The sequence below is a fragment of the Etheostoma spectabile genome, chromosome 8, assembly GCF_008692095.1.
Source record: "Etheostoma spectabile isolate EspeVRDwgs_2016 chromosome 8, UIUC_Espe_1.0, whole genome shotgun sequence".
Taxonomy (NCBI): domain Eukaryota; kingdom Metazoa; phylum Chordata; class Actinopteri; order Perciformes; family Percidae; genus Etheostoma; species Etheostoma spectabile.
The window spans coordinates 33431751-33452144 of record NC_045740.1 but is presented as its reverse complement, the minus strand read 5'-3'; the positions used below and the strand labels follow the sequence as shown (position 1 = coordinate 33452144).

The 20394-nt window shown below is 41.1% G+C and overlaps 2 protein-coding genes and 1 long non-coding RNA gene across 4 annotated transcripts in view; 1 reads left to right on the top strand and 2 right to left on the bottom strand.

Annotated features, from left to right (window-relative positions):
- The window catches only part of LOC116694544 (NACHT, LRR and PYD domains-containing protein 12), a 16072-nt gene extending 14104 nt beyond the window's left edge, over positions 1 to 1968 (top strand). The window contains exons 14-17 of one of the 2 annotated variants that reach the window (XM_032524293.1): positions 1 to 138; positions 231 to 404; positions 625 to 671; positions 1040 to 1968. The exon at positions 1 to 138 is cut by the window's left edge and continues 36 nt beyond it. In XM_032524293.1, coding sequence (XP_032380184.1) covers positions 1 to 138; positions 231 to 404; positions 625 to 671; positions 1040 to 1578 — 898 coding nt within the window. In that variant the 3' untranslated portion in view covers positions 1579 to 1968. The remainder of the gene's footprint in view (positions 139 to 230; positions 405 to 624; positions 672 to 1039) is intronic. The other variant, XM_032524294.1, reaches the window with a different exon arrangement.
- Positions 1969 to 4341: 2373 nt separating this feature from the next.
- Positions 4342 to 11034, bottom strand: LOC116694602 (uncharacterized). Its single transcript, XR_004333212.1, has 3 exons — positions 10711 to 11034; positions 5706 to 5711; positions 4342 to 4351 (listed from the first exon to the last, which is right to left on the bottom strand). It is a non-coding gene; the product is annotated as an uncharacterized LOC116694602 (long non-coding RNA).
- A 693-nt stretch (positions 11035 to 11727) lies between these two features.
- Positions 11728 to 20394, bottom strand: part of LOC116694571 (choline kinase alpha) — a 23057-nt gene continuing 14390 nt past the window's right edge. The window contains exons 5-12 of the mRNA XM_032524359.1: positions 19948 to 20081; positions 18044 to 18148; positions 17389 to 17447; positions 17215 to 17302; positions 13643 to 13751; positions 13067 to 13173; positions 12833 to 12914; positions 11728 to 12473 (exon numbers count right to left, since the gene is read on the bottom strand). Coding sequence (XP_032380250.1) covers positions 12414 to 12473; positions 12833 to 12914; positions 13067 to 13173; positions 13643 to 13751; positions 17215 to 17302; positions 17389 to 17447; positions 18044 to 18148; positions 19948 to 20081 — 744 coding nt within the window. The 3' untranslated portion in view covers positions 11728 to 12413. The remainder of the gene's footprint in view (positions 12474 to 12832; positions 12915 to 13066; positions 13174 to 13642; positions 13752 to 17214; positions 17303 to 17388; positions 17448 to 18043; positions 18149 to 19947; positions 20082 to 20394) is intronic.

The following is a 20394-nucleotide window of genomic DNA, read 5'->3' as shown; positions in this document are numbered from 1 at the left end:
AGCTCTGTCCTCAGTTCTCAGTTCCCAGGCCTCTAGTCTGACAGAGCTGGACCTGAGTAACAACAACCTGCAGGATTCAGGAGGGAAGCTGATGTCTGCTGGACTGGAGAGTGCACATTGTACACTGGAATCTCTCAGGTCAGTAGTAAGCTGATTGTTGTTTCAAAGTCTTGCTCATTCTGCTTTAGCTTAATATTAAAGAATCTGTAAAACTGTCTTTCTTATTCCAGTCTGTCAGGCTGTCTGATCACAGGAGAATGCTGTGCTTCTCTGGCCTTGGCGCTGAGCTCCAACCCTTCCCATCTGAGAGTGCTGGACCTGAGCTACAATCATCCAGGAGAGACAGCCATGCAGCTGCTGTCTGCTGGACTGGAGGATCCACACTGGAGACTGGACACTCTCAGGTATAGACAGACAACAATAGCTCATACACCTCTGGTGCCTCTAATTTCTCTAGTGTCATGTCTTTCTGCTCTGGTCCAGTATCATGAAGGACATCTTATTTCCCCTAATTGCTATCTCCAGCCTGTTTCACCATCACTCCGGCAATAGAAGGAAGTCTGCTTCATGTTAAACAGCAGTTCTCATTTTGGATAGAAATTCTTTCTATGCTTCTTTCTTCAGGTTGGACCATGGTGGAGAGCAAAGGTTAAAACCTGGCCTGAAGAAGTGTAAGTTTGGATTCAATTTGACTAATGAAGACTAACCAACACACAGTCAGTTTCTCTTTAAATAAAAAGCTGGGTAAAACCTTATTTGAAGGGTTGTGCACAGGTCTGACATGACACATGAAGGAGTCTTTATGAATGTTTGGAAATTATGATATTTTTAATGCAACTTAGTTACTTAACTTACTTACTAATGCAAATTAGCATTGTTTGAGATGTTTGTGTTACAACAATTTGAAATTAAAACAGTACTGACATATGTCATTAAACTTTATAGAAACAAACAACATCAGCACACAAACATGTGATAAACCTTTCCGATGTGTCTGATGGTAAACTACTGCCGCGTTGTGTCTCTTTCTCTCCATCAGATTTGTGTGAACTTACAGTGGACACAAACACAGTGAACAGAAACCTGTGTGAAAACAACAGGAACGTGACATATGTGGAGGAGGAGCAGCCATATCCAGTTCATCCAGAGAGGTTTGACTTCTGGAAACAGCTGCTGTGTAGAGACAGTCTGACCGGTCGCTGTTACTGGGAGGTCGAGTGGAGAGGAAGAGTTCGCATAGCAGTGAGTTACAGAGGAGTCACCAAGAGAGGACCCAGTGTTGACTGTATGTTCGGAGTGAATCACCGGTCCTGGAGTCTGAATTGCTCTGATGAGGGTTACTCTGTCTGTCACAAGAACAGAGAAAAAGTCCTTCCTTCCTCCTCCTCTGTCTCTATTTCTCACAGAGTAGCAGTGTATGTGGACTGTCCCGCTGGCATTCTGTCCTTCTACACTGTCTCCTCTGACCAACTGATCCACCTCCACACATTCTACACCACATTCACTGAACCTCTTTACCCAGGGTTTGGGTTCAGGTTGAAGTCATATGGTTCCTCAGTGTCTCTTTGTTCGCCATAGGAGGGAGACAACTACCAGTCCTGAGGTTTAAATGTCAGTGGTGGACACAGAAAAAGTTGTTCTCGAACTCGAAAACTTGTAAAAATCTTTTGAACTGACCATTTCACAGGGGTGAAAGAAGTATTTGGATTCTTGAAGTAAAAGTACTAATGCCACACTGTTAAAATAATCTGTTACAATTATAAGTCCTGCATTAAAATTGTAACTTCAGTATAACTACGTAAAGAATCAGGAAAATGTTCTTAAATTTTTAAAAGTAAAAGTTCTCTATGCGGAAAAATCCTCACATTTTAGAAAGTATAAAGGATCCAAACAGTTGTGTTTAATGGTCTAAACATTTCAACTGGACTTGTAAGCCATTATATTGTTGGCTAGTTTCATTTATGATAAAACAGTGTAAGTAACTAGTAATTAAAGCTGTCAGCTATTGTGGTGTAAGTAAAAATACAAAATATCTCTCTGAAATGCAGCGGACGTTTAGGGTTTGACTCAAATAAAGTACAAGTACTTCAAATTTGTACTTAAGTGCAGTACTTGAGTAAATGTGCTTAGTTACATTCCACCAATGCAAATTAAGCAACTGCACAGCTTATTAACTGCATTAAAATATTTTCAGGAGCACATTTTGGTAAATATTTTAACAACAATTACCATTTTGTTGTGTACCAATCAAACGACCACAGATAACTGTTCAATGACCTTTCTATCCATTTTATTTCTGTGGGTGCTACTTTTGCTGAGAATGCAGTAACCGTAAACCGCAAGGCTCCGCATTTACTTCCCACGTCACACTGATTAGTCCGACAACCTAAAAAACAGCCAATTCAAACAATAATGTTTGAATTTACATATTAGTGTATTTAATATTGAAATCAACACATATGCAGCTGGAGTCACTCGCAGACAGTTTGATTGAAATTAAAAACATGGTTCATCAAATGTACTCACAAACCACCAAGGGGTGCTTACAGACCACTCTCTGAGAAATGCTGCTCTGAGGCTCAAACTGTTGGAATGGAAGGCTTTAATGTTCATCAGCCACTAGATGGCAGTGTTGGACTTCTGTCAGGTACGTATCACAGCTCCACTCAGCAACCGGGGTAACAGTGGTCTTCAACGTTTTTTAAGACAAGGACCCCTTAGCTTAAAAAGAGCAGGCACCCCTTAAGACACATACTGTATAACATTGAGTTGTATCTTAAACTGGGTCTACAATACGATGTAAGGAGGCCAAAAGCCTTCATCCCAGTCATTTTATGGTGCATACACCACTAAGCTTTTAAAAAAACAACTGTTGGCATGTTCATGGATTTAAACATCATTTTTCAATGTTACAATTTGGTAATGTTAATATATCCTTAGTGTAACTGTATCTGCGCATGGGAACCTTAGCTCCAGACCAGTAAGCCTATCATCAATGTGCATTAAAAAATAAATATCCTTACTAATATTCTGTTGGATGTTTTTTTAAACCATTGAACAATAATGTGGCAGCCCCCCTGCAGCAGCTCTAAGGACCCCCTAGGGGTCCCAGACCCCCTGTTGAAGATTTCTGTACTTTACGGTAATAAGGAGTTTGGACAGCAACTGCAAATCATATTAAAAGAAAGAAAAAAGGTTGAAGAAGAAAAGCGCTGCCAAAACGCTGGCTCTTCCATGTCTACCCTTCACAATAAAGGTCCATCTTTAATTTACTCTGATCATTTTGCTTACACTAGGTCACATTAAGTTGCTGTGAGCCGTTATTTCTCATTCAGACTCCACCCTCTATGCTCACCCTTGGACAATGCAGCACCGTTGCCATAAATGCTTGTCTCGCTTTGCCAGACCGTCCTCCACAGCGCTGTGTAGGAAGGTCTGGCTGGTCCACACAGCTTTCCTGGATGTGAGAAAAAAACGTGTTTTGGTTTATTGGCATTTCTTTAAACCAACCACAGTCATCTTGGGGTAAGCTCCACCACGGTGCCTCTGCTAAATAGTCTCAGGAAGATTAACGCAGATATTTGCTGATATCTCTCATTATGGGCCGGATTCGGCGACGCATGGTGCACTGCCATCAGTCCATAAGGCAAATGTCTGTGGTTACTCCACATTTTAATTGTAATAACTTGTGAGTAAATTGTGAATCTGCCACATCTGTCAGGTATATGCAGTACAATGGCTTTCTGTAAAGAAGGAGTACACAGCAAGTCAGTAGTAGGATGTAGGTCCTACAGTGTGGTTGCTCCATGCTGTGGGGTCCTTCTGGGTACAATGGTTCTGGAGAAAGCTTCAAGCAGCAATACCTCAGGCCAAGCAATCAGCCTGTTCCAGACAGGCACATTCTGAACGGGCACACTACTAGTACAAAATAAATCGGACTGTTTGCGCAGGATGTCCATGTTCCAGAGTTAATTTGCGTCATTGGTGTCTAACGTTGGAAGGCTCCCTTCCCACATCACCACTAAAGGCCAAAACTGGAGGAAACTTGGGTTACTGTTACTGTTACATACTGTCCATGTGAGAATTGTGAAGACAAGAAGCACAACACTATACAGTAGAACATAACTTCTTTTGTTTTTCACATGGCCATCTGTAAAATTTGTACTGCACTTATTCTCTTTTGCAAGTTTTCTGAATATGTTTTCCTTTTTTTGGCCTTGGCAGCTGTCAGTATGCTTATTCATGTAATTTCCTCTGTCTATTTTGTATTCATAGGACAAACCCATCTGTAAAACTCTGTTTATAATAGTATTCTTTCCTATATTTATTCATTACATATCCATGTCTTGCACTTATAGGACCATTGTATATATCCTGCACTTACTGCTATTGCACTTCTGGTTAGACCCAAACTGCATTTTGTTGCCTTGTACCTGTACATGTGTAATGACAATAAAGTTGAATCTGATCTAATCTAATCTAATCTATGCCAACTGATTTTCTGTCCCTGTGGCAAAAATGCAATGCATATCTTCCTTTAAAACCAGTGAGTATCTTTTCAAAAGCACGACTCCAGGAAGTCACAAATAATGTTTTCCCATCACATCGTACCGTGACTCTACTCTCCTTTTTTTTTCCAGTATGAAAAAAAAGTCCCTGGTTCCTGCTAACAGGAACTTTAATTTTAGGTTCCAAGCGAGCTAAGGCAAAACTAAAGACTGCAGACTGCCGATTGGTCGGAGAGAACGGTCACTATTCACTGCGGCATCATTGTTAGCGATAGGGGGGGGGGGTCTTGAACAAACCCGTTTTGGTTTTTTTGCTGCCTCCACCTTCTTTAGAAACTAAATGTGTCTTCTGGCAAACAGCCACACGCCAAGAATGAAAACACCTTTTGTGTGTGTGTGTGTGTCACGTCAGGTCACGACAGTTTCCTGTGGCGTGGCTATGACGACCAGCCCCGCTCGACTCACGCATGAGGCGGTACTAGATCTGCAACGGGAAATGGAGGGTGGGGCACCGCGGCCGAGCAGACCTGGTACTAGCAGTGGGTGAGCGCCAAAAGATGTAAACAAGCAACGTGCCAGGGCAAACGCCACCAGCTTACCACGGCAACCCTTTAGCCTCCCACTACCCTTTGTCTCTCGGATAACATTCCTCTACACTGCATTCTTGCCCCCCTGTCTGATACCAGCCCCCATGCAGTGGCCAATGACATTGGTCCTTCCCCCAGTCTCTGCATGCTTGGGCTTGCATTCCTTTCAATCCTGAACACCTATAAACAGACACACACACAGACACACACACACAGACACACACACACACACACACACACACACACACACACACACACACACACACACACACACAAATGATCTGATACCAGTTTGTCTCATTCTGTATACTATCCCTTTATGGATGCGACATGGTCTTTGTGGTACAGCCTGGGTCATGCTACACCTTATGTGACACATGAAACAACATGAATGAACGTCATTGAACATTCTTTTATTTTCCAGTTTGACAGACAGCCAAAACTGATAAACAACCATAGACAGAGTAGTACTATTCATCTTCTCACCTAACGTGTTATGTCCCTATTATGTCAAGTGGTGGATAGTAACCTTGATGGTAAAAAAACAAGGGCAGGGCAGCAGCAGTGCAATTATAAATCATATATTTTATGATGATAACTAGGGACAAACACTAGACTCAAGATCTGGACTTTCAAACTCAAGATCTCGATATCACACTGCAGGGTTTTGTACTATCCATTCCATTAATCCAATTTATTTTTGGCTTACTCTTGTGTGTACTACACACTCTGATGACTGCAGCAACTCGAGCCACCGCGTCAACTTTTCCATTCAATAGCTATTGCTCAAGTAAATACCAGGGTGTGGCTATATTTTGGACTATGTTTTATCAATTTGGAATGTAGTCATTCACTTCTTTACTTTACGAGTTGCGTTTATCAATTTTTGGTCAGAAGAAATCATCAAAACAAGCACAGTTGTTGTAGTTAACGCCTCAGTAAACAGTTGCTTCATTAAAGAAATAGTTTAAAATTTGGGGAGTTAGAAGTTAAATGAGACCACTGAGGCAACTCCCTAGACCTGAAAGTACTCTTAATCTTCTCACCCAACGCGTTGTGTCCATCAAGGTGTGGAAAATAACCTGGGTGGGAAAAAACAAGGGCAGGGCAGCATCAGTACAATTATAAATCAAATGTTTTATTGTTAAGATGTTTTAAACAAAGAAACCTGATTCCCACTGGCTCACTGTCTCCAGTTGTCTCCAGACCTGCTCGGCACACACTGGACACTTAGTGCTTGTCCCTCGTCAGGGCTGAGGGTTTCAACTTAGGGAGCGGCGTCACCAACACAGGCACAAACTTGGAGAGGGTTCAACACAAAAAGAAAACCACAGCAAACCACATACAGCAACGGTGCTCATCCACTGCTAGTACCAGGTCTGGAACTCGGGGCCCCGTCCTCCATTTTCCATTGGAGAGCTATCTAGTACCGCCTCATGCACGAGGCAAACGTTAAACTATTCCACATTCCAAGGGCCCAAAAAGATGCAAGAATAAATAGCTGTGGGGGCAGGGAGGGGCCCTTTGAGAATGCCTTTCTACAGGGCCCAGAATATTTTGGTACATCCCCCTCCACATCCATGTATCCCCCACAACAAGAATAGACTAGAAAGCCTTCACACAAGTGCAGTACCTGTGCAACGAGATTTAAGCAAAACCTTGACTGTGTCAACACAAAAATATAAAAATGTGAAATGTGGAGCACAGTCCTGAGAGCAATTGTATACATACATAAAGTAGTGGAGTGATAAAGGGTTTGTATACACATTATGCTTGTTGTTTTTGGGCAGACTTTACCTTCTTTGAATAACTGTGTCCTGTCGTCATCACATAGGTGAGCCCCGTCTCCCGATGCTTGGAACTGATTGGTTTGTAGACTGGTTTCTCAGTCCTCTGGTATCCTCTCTCTGAGTTTTTCCAGCTGTCTCCTGCTCTCTCCCCGTGCTGCCGTGCCTCTTTCTGAACTTTACTCGGGGTTTTGAGGTGCTGCAGCATTTATTCAGAGACAAACTGAAACCTTCACTGTACATTTACCGCCACTTAACAAGTCCACTGCTGATGTATCCGCTGCTGTGATAACCAGCAGCTGTCTGCTCTGACATCTGTCTCACATTTATACACTGAGCTGTTCCCTAAAGGAGCTGTTTCTCTTATAACACAATGATAGATTGCCATAACTTCCTGTATTTAGTCCGAAAGTCTGAACCATCAAAGAAAAATCAAACTAGAAATGAACTGGACCATGGTTTAGTTTGATCCGGACCGAGTCTAGGCCTACCTCTATTGGTTGGACCAAATTTAGTGGGGTCCGATGGAGGTTCCACACCTGTAATTGTGGTTGGGATCAAACTGAAAAGTCCAAAAGTCTGGACCACTGTCTCGATAGATTTGTGGTTTCTGGCTGCAGGATAGCTCATAAACATTAGAAGGTCGACCAAACTACAATATCTAAGTACACGTCAAATACATTTTCCCCAAATATGGTATCTGTCATTGTATGTGATCACGCTGTTTCTTCTGGTGCTCATTTTTTCTGATCAGTTTGGTTTTTATTAGTTATTTGATGCTATGCAAATGTGACGAAACCTCATGATTGACAGCTGGGATTGATTTGCGATTGGATGGGTGCGTGGGCGGGACTTTGATACCGAGGCTCCATCGGCCAATCACTTCTACCCAGATTCTGGCTCCGTATCCAGGAGACTCTGGCTTCACTTCTGTACAGTGGGAGGAAGGGGAGACACGTCGTCCATCTTTATGTATATGCATCAAAATTTGTAAAAATGTTTTAAGTAAGAGGAAGTGGGGAAACACCTTAGAACATCATATTTGTAGGATGCCATGCACATGGGGTTTGTAGTTGATTCTGGGAACTTTATTGAGATAGTCATTAGGGTACGTTTTTATTCATACACATTTCAGTGTTTTACTCATACATATTAATGTTACTTTCTGAATTATATCTTTTGTTTGGTTTTTGTTTTGACTGTAATGTTTAATATACATCTTATCATTCCCATAGTGCTAATATGCAAATGCTAGTATTAGTAGTTCTCACGGCCACCTGCGGTTACCAAAGTGCAACCAATCATCTGACCCCTATGGTTCCAATAATAAAAAGCTGTCACATGTGTATGTCTATGTCTTTGTTTTTAAATCATGGCCACATATCAAAAGAAAATAAACCACAGTTCAGTCGGTTTCTTTAATTTTTATTTGTGCACAGCAGAAAAATAAATTTACAGCTAAGGTCATTTCTATGCTGCAGCAGTTCACCCAAAACCTCTTCAATTACAAAGTAGATTTTTATGAGTACATACAGTATGCATCCATATAGCTGCATAGATAGCAAAGATTATCGCTGTGAGTCAGTGTGGTTGTGATGGTTAGCTATTCTTTTAAACAAAATATGAGTGTATTACAAAAACACAGTGTACATTCATAAGAATCATAGGTTACATGTTTGTCATTCTTTACATTTTGATAATTCTTTAAATATATTTTTGTTAGTGAATATTCAATTAACATACATACATACATACATACATACATACATACACATATGAACAGAAGTGAGGGCGTTTGTTGTACAACTGGAGACAAATTACAATGTTTTTGGAAGAACCAATCAGATCAAAACTTCATTCTTTCGGTTAAGTGTACACGATACTGAAGGTGAAGTAACAATTATGGAATGTGGAATGGTCATCATACATCATGGTGTCCATTTAGCTATAACTAATGATAGACATGTAATATTGAAAATCATGGAAAATGACAAAACAGAGACAGAAATACCAGAAATAGTGTCAAGTCGGGCCAAATATATTTCACTCATGAAAGACAACAAAATGAAGAGAATGTAAAATGTAGAATAAAGAGCCACTGAATGGGTGTTAACGTAAAGACCATTGCTACACAAAATGTAGCATAACACTTTATTTTTTTTTAGAATTAGTATTAATATTCTCCACTGCACATTCTGCTGGTGCATCCCTAGTCACATTGTTTCTCAAAATAAATGTAAAACTGCATTAAAACACATTCCAAAGGAAATATAACAATAAAATATACATGCATGTAATATAAAACTCACATTTCAACAACCCCCCAAAAGGTTCACATACTGTATGAAAACAGTGAAGTACATATAGTTACGTTGTAACCTTGGTTCTCTGAGTGAAGAGACTATCTCTCCAGCTGTTGGCCGCCCGGAGACCGTTTCAATCAAACTATCATTAGTCTCGCATTGCCAGACCTTCCTCCACAGCGCTGCGGAGGAGGGTCTGGCTAAGCCACACAGCATTCTGGGATGGGAGAAAACAGTGCTCTGGTTTGTTGGCATTTCTTGAAACCAATCACAATCAATCATGGGCGGTGCTAAGCTCCGCCACAGTACCGCTGCTAAATAGGCTCAGGAAGGAAATTGTTTTGGTGGAACTTGTGTACGTTCAGAAGTAGTTTTAGTCGTCCGAGATCGTCAGATAGTTGGACAGATAGTCAGAGATCTGAGGACCAGGTAACCAAAGTCCTCAGAAATCCTCCAGAGGTTAGAACGCCAACACAGAGGCAGAATTTCCTGCGACACCGGAGCAATCCCAGAAGTGGAACTTCATGGATATAGACTAAACTTGGGATTCCACGCCAGCACAGGGGCTTTATAGGGCGTGGCCGGGCAAGCTGGTGTGACTTAAAGAAGTATCCACCCACCTGACCTCAGGGGGATCATCCCCGTCCATTTGGAACATGTGACGGTGGAGAGATAGTCTCGATACCATTGATTCATTCAAACAGCTCTGGATAGTCCCAGTATCGGGGGGTGTAGTGTAGGGTTTAGTACATGATCCAGCTCCGGTCCCTCACACCGTAGATCAACCACGTAGCCAGTCTGACAACAAGTAGGAGGTAATGCCAAGGGTCGGGTATCGCAATACCGGAGGTAAAACAATACTTTTAAAATGGAGCCTATACGGTGCATGAGCTGAGTCTTAAAAAATTAAGTTTTGAATTTAAATTTTGTGGTAAAATTGAAAGATGGTCCGATACCAATTAAGTATTTGTTGCTTCCAAACACTGATTCCAATACCAGAACTTAAGTGTTGGCCAAAACGAACTACCGATCCGATACCAGTGCCTCAGCTGTATACTAGCTAACCCAGTATGGAAGTGATATTTCTCTCTTTGTTGTCAGGTTAAACTCTTAAACTCTTCGTGAAACACGAACAAACTCAAACAATAAATGCCTTACAACTTTCTTCTCAGTTTGAAAATAAGTCAGTACAAAAAAAAAAAAAAAAACATGAACTCCTTTATAGTAGATTTTATAGTACGTGGTATCGGATTGGTCCTTTCCGGTACTGGTATCAGAACATCTGTAGTTAAATTAACATTTTTTCACTGTAAACTGCATAATTGTGCCTTGAGAAAATAATCAGGGGAGTCTGTTTCAACCTTTTGAGCGTCCAACACTTCATTTAGGTAGCAATTTGTGTAGCACAAGTCGACAGAATTATTTTTTTTTTCGTCGGTTTAATTTTTTCATCAGACATTTCCTACCATGCTTGAAGGCAACTTCATTTGACAGAAAAAGACAGAAAGAAAGGAGACTGACGGACGGGGGGAAACACAGATCCCCTGCATTCTCCCCCAAAATCTATGCCTATGCACACAAGGCACGGTGCTTCACTGTTGCAGTGCTGACGTCCTGTGTGACACGGTGATTATCAGTGATTAACACCAAGGACTCCGCTCTTAGTAGCAGAGTGGCGTGTTCACTGAATCCAGTAAAAGCCAAATTTATTCAATGCCACTTTAAATGAGTTACTAGCCAGCTGTCTCATAAGTGATCTATGCAACATTCGGCTGAGCAGCATTGATTTTTCTGGAATATGGGTACGATGATGAAGCAACTTGGCAGTAGGCACTTGTGCCAAAAAACCACCCCACATAAGCATTTTTAGCCATTAAATAAATTATATTTAATATTTAGTCATTGTCTCCTATATAAGTGCATTGCTTTTTTTTAAATGACGGTAGTGAACTAATACCGTTGCTATTTCTAAGACCCCGTGGTATACCGTATTACCACATTACCCCCCAACCCTAGACACCCCCACAGAATCCATTGCCACCTTAAGGAACCGTTATGTTATGTACTGTTTGTGACGTTTTCATAAATACAGTGATTCAATAGAAAAGTAAACAAAGCAGAAATATGGTCAGTTCACTCCCTTGTGACAGCTCAGCAACACTTTCACAGGCTTATAAAGCATGGCTGAATGTCTTTATGGTTAAATCACACAATGCACATATTAATACCCAATGTGTAAACTACATAGAGATATGGATCTCATTTTCACAGTTATCCATAATAATAACAATAATACCATAAATCTACCAAACTTCTGTCAGTAAGACTTAAACTGGTTGACAAAAGTCCCAGCTGATCAGTGTGACTGCATTATTAGTGAGGAAGTCACAAACAACCTAACCTAATTATGATGGAAACACCTTCAGTATATCCTGGGGGTTGTTGGATTTGTTAGTTTTAACCAGCCACCCAGAAAAAAGGAACCTCAACTATTCACATACTTGAAAATGCCACCTAACTGGTATTTGCCCTAACCTGAAGAAAATGTCAAATATAACCATTTAAAAAAATAAAATCGAACCAACAGCACGTGTGCAATATATAGAAGTGTAGAAAATCAAGTCGTGATTCCACTAGCCAACAAATCAGCCCATCATTAACAGACAGGGCCAGGTTACTGGCACATTGTGGTCTATATATAATATACATAGTTACCCAATGGCTCCTTCAGTAAGCAGGAATCTACCAAGAGAAGTTCATGTTTTGGTTATTTACAGAACATTTCCATAAGGGAATGGTCAATACAGATACATTGATGCAATGTTAAGATTTCCAATCTAGCTGTAACCGAAACCCCCCTCTCTCCTGCTCAACTCAACCCTTGTGTTAGTGATATGATTCCAACAACGCAGAAGCGGAGAGCAGCGGTGACCAGTGATGAAGGTTAGTACAAGTCATCGTTTTCTTTTCTTTTTTGGCTCTCAGGGAGTTACACACTGTAAACGTTTCAGCTGCAAAGGATCACGAGACATACCATAAGCACCTAGCCTTGTGATCGAGATTTGGCTTTGGTTCAACACAGGTCCCACGGTAGCCGGCAAAATCCTCTCAAAGCAGGGAGCATAGTAAAGCGTTGATGGTGGAGTCTTCTATCTTCTATCAGCCTGCTTGTCCTCCTGCTGCCGTTTGGCTCAACGTGTTGGAAGTGCATCCAACCATTTGGCTCCATTACACGGCCCAGATCTTCTTTTGCTGGAAGTAGGCATCAAATCTGGCCTGGGCATAGTCCTACACACACAAAGTCATAATCACCATTATTTTGGTCTATGCTGAAATCATGATTATTTAACACAATGTTGCAATAACTGAAGTTCAGAAACAGTGAAAAATCAACAGTGAAAACACCTTAAACTGTAAAATTTCCCTCCATTCAGAACAAAATAAGAGTTTACGTGCAAAAAAAACGAATATGTCAAATAATCGTTTTTCACGACCATTCTGATGTGGTGATTAGGAGGCGAAATTGTAATCACGATTAAAAATTGGTTTAAATGCACAGCCCTATTGCAGCATATACTTTATAGTCCCCTTCATACATTATAGCCATTTAAAGCAAAAACACAGCAGAAAAGTAATACTTTACTCACCAGGTATCCAAACTTGATGGTGGAGAGCCGGGCCTGGATGATGGACCACAAGCCCCAAAAGAAGTGGGACGCCAGGGAGAACCTACATTAAAAATAAAGAAACTCCCTTAGTGGTGAGAAAGGCATGGCGGAGACAGCGTCACCTTAGACGCCTGAGGGAATTGTGGGTATTGACTCGATTACTGAGGTATTTCTCCTCCTGTGTCGGGAGTGTCCTGATGGGGAAGGGCTCACCTGTTGACCTCCACGTACATCTCCTCCTTCAGCTTCATTTGGTCCTCCTCACTCAGGTTGTCGAACCCTCGATCAGACTCGCGCAGGTAGCTGTCGATGAAGTGCAGCTGAGCAGAGACACGACCGGTCAGCATCAGACAAATAAAACCAAATGGACAAGATGTTGCCGTGGTAACACTAGGGCTGGGTACTCAGTAATCAGCCCTTTTTAGGCACCGACTGAATCACCTCTAAAGTATCGAAAAATGCCTCATCATTCTGTACTTAATTTCAATGCCAAAGGAGTAACTCTCACCTCCAACTGTAAGCCAATCAGCACACAGCATGCTCCTACCAAGATCTAAAAATGTCTGTGATTGGCTGTCTAACGTTACACGTCATAGAGACACGAAGGAAAAACTCTACATTACACAGAGACGGGCTCACTAAATAGGAGCTGAAAATTAAATAAAAAGATGTGTGCCTTATTGTGTAATTTCTTTTTTGTTTAAACAGATTTCATAAAATAGTATAGAAAAAAACTTGCAGGAACAGGTTTTGGAATTGGTACCGGTATGGAAACATTGTCATACACACCTGCTGGGCCTTTGAAGGGTAGGCATGAGCATTCATTTTGAAGAAAGGAAACTCCTCACAGCTGTAGTCGTACATCCATTCACAGAAATGGTTGCCAATATCGAATCCCCTGCAGAGGGAAGAGATGAAGGGAGTCAGAGACCCTCGAGGTGTCTTTACATTACAAGAACACTTTCTGATTGACATCTTGTGGTGTCTATTGGGGTTGGTGCTGAGCAAAAAGTGCTCTGGTTTATTGGAATTGCTTTAAAAATGAGGGGTATCCCGCAGAATTTCTGGTGGAGTGGAACGTCGTGGATATAGACTAGTGCCGAAGTGACTAATGTGAAAAAAATAAGTTGGTCCAGTATTGAGCGTGAGCCACCTAACAGGCTGCTCTGTAATAATATGGGACAAATATGCATCGTTAATGTCTGTCCACTACAAGTTCTGTTGTTGCCGCTGACAAGTGTGACAACATTATGGGATGGATCCCTACAGAGATAGACTTCTTTGGTAAAAAGTACAATCCTTTTTTTATTTAACCAGAAACAGCTCAGAAATCACCATCACCAAACTACACCAGACTCCATGTAAATAATCACTTCTTTTAGCGTGTATTGAGGTAAATGGCTTGTTTATGGCTTTATTTATGGGAACTGAAGTTCTAAAATGGGGGCAGGGGTTAATAAGAAGGTGCAGTTGGATTTTGCCAGAGGGGGGTCCATGATGTCAGACTTTAAAAAGACTGAAGTGCTCGACCGACATGGCTACACACTGCTAGAGTGACGGAAACCAATTGATGTGTGATTTAGACCGGAACAAATGGACTGTAGGTGTATGTGTAGCCCTAAAATAGCACTTTAGCATGCTAATTTCCACACACTGTAAACAGGAGCCGGGAACTGTCTCCATCACCAATCCCCCCCGACTCCTGCTCTAAGGGCGTCTGGAAACTGGACTCTTCCCCTTACATCCAGCCAATCATAGGGGTGTAAGAATACAATCTCAATCGATTTATCAATTCAATGCTCCTCGATCTAATACTATTGATGCAAAGTGAAATTATCGATACATATCATCTGTAAGATCTTTTAGATTCCAACTTTATATGTATTCTTTTTTTTTTTTAAAGAATAGGTTTTTTTAATTGAAATGTCGGGAAGAGCACAGTAATACAAATGTCAAAATATATTTCAGTTGTTTTTTTGAGTTGCTATAAATGTAACTAATTTTAAAAGTGCATTAATTATATCATCTCATATCGACCACAGGACCCTCAATTTAATCATATCGTAACAGGCTTTAGGATTTCAGCAAATATCGTAGCATTGTCCAAAGAATGATCTGAGTGATTCCATACTATGTGTATACGTGTCTCCATCTGTGGGCGTGTTCTTCCTGTACATACAGTACGCGATGGCACACATGCTCCCATGCACGTGTGTACAGTGGGATATTGTGTGCAGAGGGTCACATGTTTGCTGCGCAGCATATGTGGAGACTTAAAGGGGCCAAGTTGAAGGGATCTGCAGGGGGGGTGGGACTGCTTCTGTTTGTGTGTGTCGGAGAGAGAGACTTTTTCCTGAGATCTACTGTGAGCCAAGGCCAGTGTGTTCTACGCTCTTTCCCATAACGAACCACTCAGGAGTTCACACACCATACAAATCCCTCAAAGTAAAGGCAAGCGCTCCTTCAGAGGGACACATCATTCTTGTCCATTGTGTAGAAATCCACCGCACCATCATCTCAATTAGTAATACTGACAGACACTTCCATTCGCCTGCCAAATTCCAGTTACATAACAGCTGTTAATATTTCAACAGAGGGTATGGAGGCTATGAAAGATATATTAATGGAACACAGAAACAATCCAGGCTGCATTCCTTCCTTGCTTGATATCTGGGTGACTCTCTTTCTTTGTCTATCACTCTCTCTTTCACAACCTGCCTCGCTATCAGACTCCCTGCCCACCCTCCGCATCTCTCTCTCTCTCTCTCTCTCTGTCTCTCTCTCTGTCTCTGTCTCTCCAGTGCAGAGCCTAAGGTTAGATGGGAGGCATACCATGAGGAACAGTGACACAGCAGATGCAGCTGAAGGAGATGTAAACATCAGTCTGTATCAGACACTACAATACTTGATGTTTTATCATTCTTATAAAAAACATAAAAACATTATAGGACTAGGGTTGTCCTCGACTGAAGAAATTCTTAGTCAATTCTAGAACCAATATGATTTTGTCGACTAATTGATTCATTGATTTATTCGACAGATCTGTGCATTTTGATTGGTCCAGTTGTTTTAAGTGTGGGTACCAAGAGCACTTCAAATATACCTTCTATTTAGTGAAAAACTAAATACAGTCACAGCAGCAAGCAGCATAGGCTGGTCAGGGACAGCAGTACACCTTGGTAGAAAAACGCCCGCAATGGCTGTGGACTTCCTTTCTTCCAGCTAGCTTACAGCATTTAATTAATGGAAACATTTTCCACGTCAATTTTAGCTGCATACACTCTGAGTCTGAGTGACCATCACAATACTATCTGCATATTAAAATACTGCTGCTTTGAATACATTTTCGTTTTGCTTTTGACCCAGTACTCAGATGTCCAACACTTTGCGGGGACTGACCACGCCCCTGTCACATGTTTAGACTGATGGGGTCATATTGAGACATCCTCCTCTTTTGTAGGGATGTATAGTTTCCAGCATGGAGTAGAATCTACAAGGAATCTACGTGATACACAATGTAAAAGGAAGGTTTAAAATAACTCCGATGAAGACAGTTAAAACGGCTCCCTTGGTGACTTTTTAAGTTATTTCTTAAAGAATAACGCAAGCAATATTCAATATTTATGTTTATTTCAACCAATCCCATTAAAGGACCAATACTTTCTCATATATATAAATATATATATAAATATACAGTGGTGCTCATAAGTTTACATGCCCATGCTTAAGTTGACTAAAAAGAGGAATAAAAAAATCATGTTTTGGAAATTGATCTTAATGCCTTAATTAAAAAATGAGGTAAAATCCAACCTTTAAGGACACCAATTTTCTTTGTGAATGAATAATGTATTGTAAATAAATATATTTTCTTCCTTAAAATTCATGGGGCATAAGTATACACCCCCCTATGTTAAATTCCCATAGAGGCAGGCAGATTTTTATTATTAAAGGCCAGTTATTTTATGGATCAAGAAACTATGTATCCTGATAAAGTTCCCTTGGCCCCCCATATCATTCCATACCCTTCACCATGCATAGAGATTGGCATAGGATACTTTCCTTAAAATCATCTCTCAATGCAAATCAAACCGGCTATTAGGCTAACTGAAATAAAACCATGCCAATCTCTAGGTACCACAAAAATCAAGTACTTTTGAACATACACATGTTCCACCAAAACGAGTTCCTTCCCGTGGCTGTGTGGCAGCAGCACCGTGACTCCGATTGTGGAGATGATTGCGATTGGTTTAAAGAAATGCCAATACACCAGATCACATTTTTCTCCCATGCAGTGTGGACCTTCCTCCACGGCGCCGCGGAGGAGGGTCTGGCAAAGGGAGACTAAAACATTGCAAACGTACCTGTAATTGTAGCTGCTGTACTCAAAGTCAATGAGCATCAGCTTCTGTTTGTCTGAGCTCTGGCGGCCCTTCAGCAGCAGGATGTTTCCTGAAAAGCAACGCAAACGTTATTTCTTCTTTATAAAATAGAAAAACAGAATGCGAATGAACATATGAGGCGTCTATATGTTTTACCTTCTTGACAGTCATTGTGGCAGAACACTACAGGGGAGTGGGTGGACTCCAGCAGGGACCTGGACATACGGAAAAAGGTCAGCAGTCTGAAGATGATCAATCAGGGGTTAAAAAGCTCGTGGTCAGCGTACGCAGCCGTGTGCATCTTCATATACTCACCACAATGATCCCTATACATTATTATGAAGCCACAACATATCTTTCCATCTCTGTGTTTCACTTCATTATTATTTTATTTTTATTTTTTAAACTCAAGCACACTGAGAAGCTCTTTCTTTGTGCTAAATGTGTCAAAGGGAAACTCGGAACAATGTCAGGAACTTATTCATCAGACATTGCCCACAGTTCAAATGTAAAAACAGCTTAAGATTAATATGACCATAGTGTAACATACACAGTATATGGTGTGTTCATAGGGACAGTGCTTAGTATAGAAAATGTGCGTGTCTAAATGCTGGGTTGTGGCTGTGAAAACAATGTTTTGCTGTGACATGTTTCACTAATAGACTTGTTCTTCTTATCTGTTAGCAGAGCTAAACTTTGTGCTATCAATGAAATGGAATGTTTGAGTGTTTATTCTGTTACATAACACCGTGTTTGGATTGTGCAATACTAAGCATTGTGTATGTGTGTGTGTGTGTGCGCACACACATACTTGAGCATTTCCACCTCCTGTGGCAGGTTGTAGCTGAGCAGTCGGTTGAAGCGACGCAGGTGCGACTCTCTGGTGAAGTTCAGCCTCATGACCTGGTTCAAGTACCTGGAGAGAGTGACACACACACACACAAACACACACACATTTACTCCACCCTTTCCCTCAAAAACATTTGTGTCACAGCCATGCCAGGTTGCAATTTACTCCTAAAAAGAAGAAGAGTCCCTAAAGAAGCAGTGATAGCTAAACTTCAGACACGTAGGGCGGACTAAAACAAAGAGATTTCAGAAAACAATTGGAAGCTGTGATTTAAAGCTACTCTAATATAATACACACTGTACACACATGGCTCTAGCGTACACTGCTAGCTAGCCACAGCTAACTCGTTACATAGGCTGTTTGGGATAGAAAAAATACCTTCTTCCAAATAAAGCATTGAAAACCTAACCTTTCTCATTTCAATACATGCACGAGTTTCCCTGCCACCGCCTAGCTCGGTCTGGGTCCACTTTCTGTTGGTCTACTACCCTTAAGGCCAAATTATCAGATTTATAAGACAGATAAAGGACTCTAAGATAAGTAATCTAACAAACCCACAAACCTCTTTTGCTTCCGTTCCAATTCTCTGGGACATCTTAAAAAAAATCAATGTCACCAACAGGAAAATTCTTACACAGTCCAGATTACAGGGAATCCCGATTTTATCGAATCATCCTTTTAAGTCCTGCCTGAAAAAAGATATTGACAGATTCCAGTAAAATTCTACATAAACTAATGCTACATATGACGTTTCAGATCTCTGAATCCTCATTCTTTTCTGACATGGAAATTTACAAAATTTGTCATGGGGCAGTGACTAATGAGTAATGTTTGTAATACGTAATCTGGAAAATGATAAACTAGGCGTTACGTAGGCTACGTTCACAGAAGATCCATAGAACTAGACAATGGACTTTATCACCACACACACACACACACACACACTGGCAAATATTGGGCAACGTAAAACCTGTAAAACCTGTAAACACCCAACAAGTAAACTTGAAAATAATTCAAGAAGGAAGTTACCTTATACTTTTCAATAAGTTATTGGTGACGCGACATGATATTTTCGGATTCAAAACCTCCAGTTTCATTGAATCTGCTCAGTCTTTTGTCTCAGTCTTTCCTTTGATCTTATTTAATGTAGACTTACGTGGCGTATCGACGGTTAAGAGATTAAATAGTCAAGACGGGATAGGCCTCGACAATACAAAGCTTTAAGATGCCTGAGGCAAAAAAAAAAAAAAAGAGTGGGGCTTCCTCCTGCAGCTCTCTGTTTAGGTCCTTCCTTCAGACCAGCATGGGCATGCAGTACCATTTACAAATACTAATCATTTCATCCGAGGAATGCATTGATAGCGTTTTTCGGCGAGAATGACTGTCCAGGCAAAAACATAACTTTTGAAATGTAGAGTTTTGGGGCTATTTTGGTTACATAACATGTCTTCTTTTAGACTAGTGGAAAAAAACATCTAGACTTTGGGCTCGGTACTGAATTTAATATTTTTTAGGCACCAAACAATTTGCCTCTAGTGTATCAAAATTGCCTCATCATTCAATACCCAATTTCATGACCTAAGGAGTAAATCTCTGTTTTTCCAATAAGCACACGTTTATTTGTACAGGACAGCTGAAGACATGAAAGGGGGGGGGGAATAGCATTCAGCAAAGGGCCGTTCGGAGTCAAACCCGCGGCCGCTGCGACAAGGAGAAAACCTCTACATATGGGTGTGCGCTCTATCAGGTGAGCTACCCAGGCGCCGGAGATGGAGAAGTCTGGTTTCCTCTCAGACCACTTGAATATCAAAATGCTAAAACAGTATTATGATTTTTTTTGCCTCCCCCAGCTTTGAATGACTTACTTGTCCATAGTTCCAAACAGCCACTTGGGTTCCTTGTTGATGGGCATCCTCATTCCATGAAACCGGGCCATCTTCTCTGCAACCTCCGCCGAGATGCTGGGCTCGCTTAACTCACAGGTGTCAAGTTTACGACTCTGTCAACGGGACAATATAATAATGGATATCTTATTTATGCAGTTGCCATGATGACTGCTTTGAAGTTGCGCTACACAAGAAGTTTTTTTTTATTTTTTTTTTATACTTAATTAATCCCACAAGGGGAAACTACACTTTTCACTCTGTTGTTATTACACACATTACACACAGGCCTGAATTACACACACATGCTCAGGACCTACACATGCACTAATGGAGAGATGTCAGAGTGGGGGGGCTGCCCATGGAAAAGGTTGGGGGTCCGGTGCCTTGCTCAAGAGCACCTTGGCAGTGCCCAGGAGATGAACTGGC